At 32.0% G+C, this 11,385-nt stretch overlaps 1 protein-coding gene and 1 long non-coding RNA gene across 2 annotated transcripts; both read left to right on the top strand.

Moving 5' to 3' along the window:
* Positions 1–1,597: 1,597 nt before the first annotated feature.
* Positions 1,598–4,047, top strand: LOC126743184 (uncharacterized). Its single transcript, XR_007662807.1, has 2 exons — positions 1,598–1,705; positions 3,298–4,047. It is a non-coding gene; the product is annotated as an uncharacterized LOC126743184 (long non-coding RNA).
* A 654-nt stretch (positions 4,048–4,701) lies between these two features.
* LOC126742957 (39S ribosomal protein L13, mitochondrial) lies at positions 4,702–8,852 on the top strand. The gene is made up of 4 exons (XM_050449845.1): positions 4,702–4,867; positions 4,921–5,044; positions 8,374–8,528; positions 8,587–8,852. The coding sequence occupies exons 1-4, from the start codon at positions 4,844–4,846 to the stop codon at positions 8,818–8,820; spliced, it is 537 nt and encodes a 178-aa protein (XP_050305802.1). The 5' UTR covers positions 4,702–4,843; the 3' UTR covers positions 8,821–8,852.
* Positions 8,853–11,385: the final 2,533 nt, after the last annotated feature.

Here is an 11,385-nt window from a genome sequence, read left to right as displayed (position 1 = left end):
ATAAAGAATAGTTTAACTAAGACCAGCGTTGCCAGATGCAAAATTTCATTTTTTCAGATTTTAGGAAAAAACAATTCAATTTTTTATTTTATATTTTCAATAATAATTAAGGTAATTTACATTGAAGGACTTTCGGAGAGTCAGTGCACGGCAATAAATTGTATAAAATATTGTACAATTATTTTAAAATTGTGATGTCAAATCTTGTGTGATCTGTGCGACGTGTGCAGAGATTCTAATGGTAGCAGCAATGCAATATATTTTAAAAAATTTTAAAGTTTTGGAACTAAAGGAAAGTAAGAGTTTTTAAATTTATCTGTAAAAAGTGTGAGAAATTCGAGCATCATACCCTGCTACACAAAATAATACAAGAGAAACATATTATTCAAGCTAAGGAAGAAATAATTACCTTAAAAAATGGAAGACCTAGAAAGGGCTAATGTAGACAGTATAAGAACGAAATGCACATACATATTGATGACATGGTTGGCATGAATTTGAATAATTTCAAATCTGTGCTTTAATAGAATTTGATTGTTAGTTATTTAAGCATTTAATTAATGTACTACTACCTACTAATTAATAGTTTTATATTATACCAGTTAGTGAGGTTAACCTTGTTAGGTTTTTGTTAAGGCGCGTACAGACCTACATACGCATGCGGTGAGCAGCCACGAATACACATACGTGTGCAAGTGTGGACGGCGCTTTCGTAGCTTCTCGCCACATGCGTTCAGATTTATTGAGTTTTATCGATTTATGTGAAAAATGGAGTGCTTGAGCAGTGTTTGCAATTAATAGATTTGTATGAAGAAAACCCTATATTATGGGATCCAAAAAATACGTTTTACTATTCAAAAACAAGAAAAGAAGATGCATGGGAGTTGATTTCAAAAAATCTTAATATGGATGCAACAGTCGTGAAGAAGAAAATGAACAGCTTACTTATGTCTTTTAAGGGTCAAAGGAGCAAATGCAAGAAATCCGTGGTTATTTCGGTTGCTTTGGAAGATAAAGCATTGCGGTTTTAACGAACCCATGCTACTTTTTCGTGAAACTTTTAATGCTGCAAACAAAAATGGGTTACCTTCTTTTATTTTTGAGATAGGGTGAAAATAAAAATTAGTGTATAAATATACAAATGTGATACCTACATCATCAAAGCGGTAAAAAATAAACCCATTTTTTTGAGCCAAGAAAAAATACAGAGTGTTCCATTTAAAAAACATCTTTTGGCTCATAATACTTCCGTCAAAATGAGCTATTTTTCAATTACACTAATGAATTCTGTTCACACAAAGTGTAGTAACCCACAAATTGGAACATCCTGTACACCACACATAGAACATTACTTTTAAAAAAATTAAAATAATAAATAATTTTTGTGTTTTTGTTTTAAGATTTCTTTAAAGTTCTTAAATTAAAACGACGGCTGAACTTTTAGGTTTTATTCATATATTAGATAATAATAATTTTAATACAAATATACATAGCTAATTCTAAGCTTAAAGATAGTTAAAAAATTAAAGATATAAAAATAAAAGTCCCTTAAGCTTATTATGTAATAATGGTAATAATCATTTATTGATTGATTTAAGGTACAACTGAAATGTTTGTTTCCAAATGGTTTGCTTTTGAACGGATGAAATTTCTGCTCGACAGAGACCAACCAAATTGCACCCTAGATACCGAAGCTCGAGAAATGGTGAGTATTTGTACATGACACACATTTTTTAAATCAGGCATAATTATGTTGATAAGGTAAGGTATACGTCCATTTGTTATGAAATATTCCTTAAATTCATTTCTAGCCATTTTTGCGTTTTCGGAAGATCTACGCGGAATATTTTGAAGAGGCAACAAACTACTGGCATTTTCTTGAGCAGTTTTTAATTCTCCTGGTATATTTTTATCTGTGCCATTATCAAAAGTTCCAGGAGGTATATATATATTTCTAGAAAAGGGAGATTTCCGTAGAAAATTGTGAAGATATGCTATAGTCATTACAATGATTTGTACTTTTTCTGATTCTAGTAAAATTGGCTTTCTTAAAATCCGAAAAATAGCAGATGTAATCCCAAAAAAATTTTGAACTATTCGACGGGCCCTACTGAGTCGATAGTTAAAAATCCTCTCAGGTGATCCTTGACGGTGCTGTCCTGAATATGGCTTCATTATATTTTCAGTAAGCGCAAAAGCTTCATCGGCTACAATTACGTAAGGTACAGGTCGATCTCTACCGGGAAGTGCATCATTTTCAGGAGGGTTTGTTTTTCCTTTCTCAATAAAATCATACAATTTCGTATGTTTAAATACTCCACCGTCTGAGATTCTTCCTTGAGATCCGACGTCAACAAATAAAAATGAATAATCTGCGTTAACCAATGCGAAAAAAACAATACTAAAAAAAGATTTATAATTGTAGTATTCACTTCCCGTTTTAATGGGACTTTGTATTATAATATGCTTCCCATCCATTGAACCAACGCAATGTGGGAAATTCCAAATACGTTCAAATTGATTTGATATTGTCTTCCACTCTTGTGGTGTAGTGGAAATCTAAAAAAAAACTGTGTTTATTATTTTAAAAAAATATCAATAGGGAGATCTAAGATTTTAATGTGGGTACCAAAAGCAATATAGGGTGTCCCAATCTTCCCTGTACATAATGTATAGGAAACGAATCTGTGCCTGCGACCACCCTCTTTTCGTGATATCCTTGTTATGGTTAATTAACAGACAACAATCAAAAATACATTGTTTTATGCAGTAAGCTAGGATACCTGCATTCTTTTATAAGGCATAGCAATTTTTCAGACTATAGAAATACCACGTATTTAAAAAAAATAAGTCGATTGAGCCTAAGTTACCTCTATACTAAAGTGCTTTATTTGTCTCTTGCAGCGCATTAAAATTTAAGAAATATCTAAAAAATAACACGTTTTTAAGATATTTCAAGAGCAATATTCTGATTTAAATTAAATTTGATTTTTTTTGGGAGCGTTTACGACGGCTTTTAAAATGGGAATATCCTCGGGAATATCGGTATTTAAAATATCATAAAAAAATGGAAAAATAAAAAATAATATACACATACAAAAATTAAAAAAAAATGTGTTTTTAATTCTGATGCCGACAAACGAACCACTTTTGTATATAGGTGGTAAATTGAGTTCAATCGACTTACTTCAATTTTAAAATTATGTAATATAATTTTATTCTGCCCACGAAATATTGGGACCTGTATCTACAAAATTATCTACCACACACGTGCATACTAAACTCTGTTATTTGTAGGACGGTGGAGAAGTTACTGACCTAAATGAGTCTTTAACCGAAGAAAAAATGTAAGTTAGTCTGATAATAATGTGACACAACCCAATGATCTGAATGCTGAAGAGGCAGTTGACTCACCAAACGGTACTGCAAAAAAACCTGTACATGAAAAAACTTCAAGTCAAATAGTAAAAGAGCCTCAGACTTTTCCAAAAAAACGTAAGGTAAACGAAGATCCAAAAGTAGCAGAAGCTTATTAACTTATAAAGTAGGTACAAGCCCGCTGTTCTAAACAAGAGAAAGCTCAAGATCGGTTTGACATTTATGGGCAACACATCGCGCCAAAATTAAGAACCTATTCTAAACGAGCAGAAATAATGGTTGAACATGCTATCAACAATATACATTTTGACGCAGATCTAGGAAACTATGACGGGCCGTCTTTTGGAAGCTCTATTCAGCAACATAGGCTAGTTAGTCCGCCTCATCCCAGCCCTGCCACAAGTCAGTATACCTCTTATTCCGACCCTCTAACAAATGTATCAGCAACTGAGAGTATAAGTCAACCTTCAAATAATATGGATACATCTGGATACAACATGCCAACTGCACAGAACTTTGTTGCTACTTTTAACCCTATAGACTATATAGAATACCCAACAAATACTTCTGAATAAGTTTTTCCAGGTTTCATTTATAATTTTTTTTTATGTAAATATAGCATTTCCTTTTGTAACTTATTATTTATAAGAATAAATATTTGGTTTCCTCTCAATACTTTACCTTGATGCACTCCCGCAAGTTTTCAATTAGGGCTAAACATACTTCGGGTACTATTTATGAAATAGATTGTTTGGAAACGTTCTTTTACAGGTATTGCCTTTCTTAAGACTGTGTCTTTTTTCTTTATTGCGGGGCCTGTGACATACGTGTAAAATTTTGAAATTGTCCAGTATTGGGTTCTAATGCCAAATCTACTAATAAATCGGACTTCAATTGTAGGGTTCTTCTTTTAAATAAATGCGTCGTCCACCATCGCCTATTTTTTCTTTGTTTTTTCTTTTTTAATGAACTAATAACCACAAACGCGGCACTAACCATAAGCAGCTCCTAAGACATTTTTTCACGAATGGATGGAGCGCCGTGAGCACGCATGCATATGCGGTGAATTTTATTTTCAACGAATGCTTTGAGTACGCACGCATATGCGTGGCTTCTCACCGCATGGTTGTGCTAGTCTGTACGCGCCTTTACATTACTGAATTTATTGTATTATATCTGTCAATATTTCAATAATTGTCTTAATGTTGTAAATGGTAACATTTTATTTTTTTTTGTAAAAGTTTTCTCCCAAAACACAAGAGAAGATTTCCAGACTTGAAAAATTTGCGCAAACTTGGCAACACTGTTAAATACTTAAATACTGAGAGACTGCACTATTTGGCGGCAGAGGCCAATAATGCAATAACGAAAAAAAAAAAGAAGAAGAGAACTCTGCCCTAACCTAAAAAATAAATTAAAAATAATTGTGAGGTCCTGTAATTTTTAATAAATTTCAACTCACATTATGTCCGTTTTGAAACGAGTTCAAGTAAGAATAAACCCTTATAAATAGGATACATTAAAACTTTTTCTTTATTTAAGCAATGGGCAACGTTTGCACGAATATGGCACATATACGATGCTACTTGGCAAAACCCTTTTCATAGTGCAGAAGTCCTCAAGAGATATTTAATGGGGATGCACAAACCTATTTACCACCCTATGAGTAAGTATTTAATAGCATATATTATCTGAGAACTACTTTTAATAAGTTTATTTAAAGTTAAAATATTTATTTATTGATTTATTAGTACACATTGTTTATTATTTTAAAGAATTTGAAATCACTGCAAAAAAGAGTCCTAAGGATTCACAGAGGTATTTAGGAGGGAGATTCATAAATAGTGTAAATAAAAGCAGACCTAAAATTATACCTTGTGGCACCCCTAAGGTGGCAGTATATTTATTTGAAGAAGAAACATTAAAAGAGCCATGCAATATAATTAACTTATACTAACAAACAATTTAAATCTAGTTTAATTTCTATAACTTATTAGAAATCAATAGGCACATTCTTAAGCACAGATTTTCCAATACCAAGACTTAATTTAAAGATGTCGAATTTAGTTTCATTTGTATGTATCTTCATCCTAATAATAGAAGAATAATGACCATACAAAGTGCAATGAAAGTAGGAATAAAATATGTTCATTTTAAGTGTGGTAATAATAGGAGCATGAATTTGAAAACAAAGCATGTTAGAGTTAATAATAATAATAATACTAATAATAGGCCTTAATTTTTAACTCAGGGTAGCTGTTATTAACCATTGACAAATCAATGTTCATTTTATTAAGCTTCTTAATAGATCGCCATAGCAGATTTGTTTCTTTGGACTGTGATTTTTAAAACCAATGTATTGTAAATATTTAGTTTGAATATACTCAATATTATCAGTATATGTCACATGATGGGGAGATCAAACACTGGCACAGTTCTCTAATTGTAGTCTGACTAAGGAGTTGTATAACAGTTTTATAGTAAAGATATTATTAAAATCTTATTAAGTATATCTCTTAAAAAACCAAAGCATTTTATTTATTTATTTATTTATGGACTTGCCATTTTACAATAAATAGAACTAATTATTAGATACAGTATAGATATACATTGCTATACAAAAAAAAAATGAAAGTATATATCACAATATATGTCTTAAAGATTGTCTAAATCTTGCCTCTGAAGTTCCAAAAAAATCTACAGATTGTTGCATAGAGTTTGCATTATTTAACATTCTTGTAATAGGGCTATTTTTGCCAAAATTTGTAGAATGGTAAGGAACATAAAAAACATTAGTATGCCGATTCCTTCTTATAGGTACATTCAGACATACTAGATCTAAAAGATCTGGACAATCAATTACATCATTAATAATCTTGTGAAGTAAACGAATTTCAGGATTTAGTCTCCTCCGTTCCAAAGTATCAATATTAAGTAGCAATCTTAATTCACTATAAGAATAATCATCTCTGATATAATCACACCTGTAACCAATATAACGAAGAAACTTATTCTGCACTCGCTCAATTGCAGTTACATGTGTTACATAACAAGGGTTCCAGATAGGTGAGCAATACTCCAGAACACTTCTAACTAGCGAGCAATATAGCTTCTTTATCGTAAAAATTAAAAAGTCCTTACTAGACTGTATGATGAAACCTAACATTCTATGAGCCCGAGAGATAATACCCAATATATGAATATCAAATGATAATTTGCTGTCCAATACAACACCAAGATCCTTCATTTCATCGGTAACCTTTAAGTTAATATGGTTGATGGAATAATTGTAAGAAATAGGACTTTTTACTCTTGAAAATGATATTTGATAGCATTTTTTTACGTTAAGGTCCATATGATTTGCTTGACACCAGCCATAAAAATTATCAATGTTTTCCTGAAGAAGCTTAACATCAGTCATTGTTCTAATAGGCCGAAATATCTTTACATCAAACATTAGTACTGAGCTATTTTTTATATTTTGAGGTAAATCTAATAGGAACAAATTGAACAGAAGGGGACTGCAGTGTGACCCTTGAGGTACCCTCTGATGAAACAATTATAGGTCTAGACACCGAACTACCATATTTGACTCTGCATTAGAATCAGTTAGAAAACTATTTAACCAATCAGCTACCCTACCGCTAATTCCCAAGGCCCTTAACTTTGCAACGAAGAAATTATGGTCCACTCTATCAAAGGCCTTGGAAAAGTCAGTATAAACACAGTCGACTTGACACCCTTGCTCCATATTGCTTAAAATAAAATTTATGTACATTAAAAGATTTGTATTGGTAGATCTATTTTTTATGAAACCATGTTGCTCACTATTAAGTATACCACGACAATCACTGTACAGTTTTTTAGCAACAAGGGAGTCAAACAGTTTAGGTATTTCACTCTGAATGCAGACTCCCCTATAATTATCAACAGCCGATCTATTCCCTGATTTAAATATGGGTTTTATATTGCTCACCTTCCAGAAATCTGGAAAAATTCCTGATTCCATTGATTTGTTAAAAATCATTGCTAGAGGAATAGCCAAAGTGTAAACACATTTCTTTAAAAAGTAACATGGTATTCCATCTGGCCCAATACTTATTTTAAATGGCATTGAATTTATTCCATCTATTATATCAATTAAACTAAAATGATAATAATTTACATTTATACAATTTTGAAAAACATAATTATTGGAATGATCTTTTACTGGCATTTTATATACACTAGAAAAAAAGTCAGAAAATAGATTTACAAGTTCCTGATTATTATGACTATTAATGCCATTAAATTCAACTGTTTGAGGCAACATAAAATGCTTTCTTTTTTCATTAATGAATGACCAAAAAGATTGAGGATTATCATTAATATTGTGATCTATATTATTTATAAAAGCATCATAGCAATTTTTTGTAAGTTCTTTGCACTTTCTTCTAAGTGTTACAAATGTTTCATAATCATAAATTTTACCTGACTTCATGTACAATTTATGGGTTTTCTTTTTTTCTATGACCATCCTATGTAGTTCAGCAGCTAAACCACTTTCGAAAGGATGAGGTTTTAAATTTTTTAAAAGGTACAAAATGCTGAATACCCTGAAATAAAATGTCATAAATGTCATAAAATAATGACACATAATCATTTACATTTAAGTTTGCAAAATAAGTTTGCCAATCAATCCCTGCAAAAAAATGTCCACCTGATGATACTTCGTTTCTGTTTTAACTATTTGAAACCTGTCAGTCAGGTAAGACTTAATCCATCACAACAGAGTTCTACCCACACCATATAATACTAAATTCTGGGTGAGAAGGTTGGTATCGACCTTGTTGAAATCAGTGTATATTGAATTAGCAACATGCCCACTTGTTGGTTGTAATAGATTTGCCTTTTAAGATCCCATCTTTTTTGTTGGTGATAACAATATGAAAGCCAATCATCCGGAAATTTACCAGAACATAAAAACTTGTATAGTAACCTTCATCTTATTTTTAGATGATTGTGGTGACCATATTATAGTAATAAACAGTGCAGACATAGCATTAAGAGGAGACGAGTGGAAAAAGCGTACTTATTTCCATCACACAGGGTATCCCGGTGGAGCTACGTGGACTTTGGCTTGGGAACTACATAGCAAAGACCCTACTATGGTACCTCTAATAATTTTCCTTGTGAAATGTTTCAATATTTCAAAATCTTTTATTTCAGATCTTAAAAAAGGCAGTTTACAATAGTATGGATGGCAATTTGCAAAGGAGGTACACAATGGAGAGACTGCATATATTTCCTGATGCAAATGTACCAAACAATTTGTTGGTTAATGTGACAAATCAAATCAGACAGCTTAGGCAGAAACCCAAGAGGCTAGACCACTATACTGAGGAGGAAGTGAAAACTTGTCCTAAGATTATTGATTATCCAAATGATTATATTGTTAAATAATTTTTAAAATAAATATAGATTTTAGATTATAATCTGTTTAATAAATTTAGTTTTTATTTCAGTTTCTTTGGGTCAGAGTTTTAAAATGCCAAGTTGAAGCATTGCTTGATACTTTTTAAGTATTATATCAGCTTTGTGTCCCATATTGCAAATTCATCTACTTTATTGGCAGTTGAACTAAAATTCAGTAAGTGTCTTCTAAATATTCTAAATCAGATTTAGATTAAGACATGTTGGGAGTCTATCCATAATGGTTTTGTTCTAACTGGTGTTTACTAAATTTATTAAACATCTTTGGTGTAAATATAAAGTATAAAAAATTACAGGGATTACAACAATAACAGCATTAGTATGAATATCTCGGATACTGCGGATATGTTTGCAGAATACTTTTCATCCGTCTATTCGGATGAGCAAGTCAATGACATACCATCTTTTGATTTTGATAAATCAATTAGTCTGAGCAATTTAACTCTGTCAACGCAGGATGTTTATGAGGTAATTTCTTCCTCTAAGAATAAGCTCTGCGCTGGATCAGATGGGATTCCGGCATTCTTCCTAAAGAAATGTGTTTGTGTTCTTACGAAACCAATACTGTTCTTTTTTAACAAATCTCTAGGTACTGGTTCTTTTCCCACTCTGGAAGAGAAGTTTTCTAAAACCCATTTTTAAATCTGGTAGTAGAAATGAAATTTCCAATTATCGGGCTGTGTGTAACCAATCTGAGTTGCCAAAGCTGCTTGACTGCCTGGTCAGTCATAGGATTGCCTGGAGTTTTAAATCTTTATTTAATCCTGAGCAATTTGGATTTATAAAAGGCAGATCTACTGATGCTAATTTGGTGCTGTATGTCAACTACCTCTACTGCTGCTTGGAGAAGGCACTTCAGGTTGACTTAATATATACAGATTTTTCCAAGGCTTTTGATAGGGTTAACCATGAGGTACTCTTGCAGAAGCTTAGTGCTTTAGGTATTGTGGGGCCTCTTCTTCAGTGGATCTCGGGATTCATCAGAGGTAGAACCCAGATTGTTAATCTTGGAGGTACATGTTCCTCTGAAATTTTGGTGCCACAGGGCTCTCACTCAGGCCCTGTTTTGTTTTGCCTCTTTTTGATTGATTTAGTTTGGAGACTTGAAAATTGTCGTGTGCTAATGTTTGCTGATGATGTGAAGCTATTTAGGCCTATCACATCCCTTTCCGATGCTGTGCTCCTGCAAAAAGACCTTAATTTGTTCTTTGATTGGTGTCACTTGAATAGAATGTCCCTTAATATCAATAAGTGCCATAAGATTACTTTTTCTAAGCAAAGAAACCCTATTGCTTTTCTTTATAAAATAAATAATGTAGCAATTGATGTCAAAACAGAGGTTTCTGACTTAGGAATATTTATTGATTCCAGGTTGTCTTTTAAAAGTCACATCAATCAGGTGACTGGTAGGGCAATGAAAATGCTGGGTTTTATCCAACGGTCTACAACTGATTTGTCTTTGTTTACTTTTAGATTACTTTATTGCTTTCTTGTTAGGCCCATCTTGGAGTATGGCTCAACTGTGTGGTCCCCGTCATATAACTGCTACATTGAGCAGATTGAAAAAACTCAAAATAAATTTTTAAGGGTGGCTGCTTTTAGCGTTTGATAACCTGAACTTACCCACATTAGAGTCACGAAGAACATTACTCGACTTATGTTTTATGCATAAGGTTTTAAATGCTTCTATAGATTGTCCCGAGTTATTGTCTCTTTTTAAACTTAGGGTGCCTTCCAGATTGAATAGACAATCAAAAATATTTTCAGTCCCATTCCACCATACCAATTATGGTATTAATGAGCCAATTACACGAATGGCTCGAAGTGAATGGTCTGTATCAGGACAGATAAGCTTTTTTGACTCTAGGATTACATCTTTTAAGGGACAGTTAAAGAATATTATTTCATAGGGGCTTTAATTAATTAACTCATCTACACCTTCCATTGATTTATAGATAGTTTTGTAGCTGAATATATATTTATTTATTTATACTCTTACAAACACATTTGAAATGTAATTATATGTGGGAGTGCTTACTGGCTTGCAGAAAGAAAAAGGAAAAGCAATAATAATGATGAAACTAAACCTACACTAAAACTAATAACATTTAATAAAATACACCTACTTACAATTAAAAATCAAAAACAAAAAGAACAGATTAACAAGTAAATGATTAATCAGATAAGGATACAAAATCAGTCTTAATTTGGCGAATACTAATATTAAAGAGATCTATATCATATTTTTGTATATAATTATTACATTCTTGCATCATTCTATTAAATGGCGAACAACTTGAGGGTGAACACTGGAAAAGATTGTTATTTCTTATTCTCAAATTGATTTTAGGAACAGCAAAAGATAGATGATTAATTAAAGAACAGTTCTTATATTTTAAGTTGTTAGTTATGTAGTAAATAAATAAGACATCATTCATATTACGCCTAACGCTCAATCGTACCATTTTAAATTCAATTAGCATACTATAATAGGAGATCATATAAGGATATGCATCATGTGTTCTTAAGTACAGG

The sequence above is a fragment of the Anthonomus grandis genome, chromosome 12 (genome assembly GCF_022605725.1).
Source record: "Anthonomus grandis grandis chromosome 12, icAntGran1.3, whole genome shotgun sequence".
In the NCBI taxonomy this organism is placed as follows: domain Eukaryota; kingdom Metazoa; phylum Arthropoda; class Insecta; order Coleoptera; family Curculionidae; genus Anthonomus; species Anthonomus grandis.
The sequence above is the reverse complement of the archived record's forward strand: the minus strand, read 5'-3'. Positions and strand labels throughout refer to the sequence as shown.

Coding starts and splice junctions, on each gene's coding strand:
- LOC126742957 (XM_050449845.1), top strand. CDS start 4,844: ATGTCCGTTTTGAAACGAGTTCAA. Junction 5,045..8,373: donor ACCTATTTACCACCCTATGA/GTAAGTATTTAA, acceptor TCTTATTTTTAG/ATGATTGTGGTGACCATATT. Junction 8,529..8,586: donor ATAGCAAAGACCCTACTATG/GTACCTCTAATA, acceptor CTTTTATTTCAG/ATCTTAAAAAAGGCAGTTTA.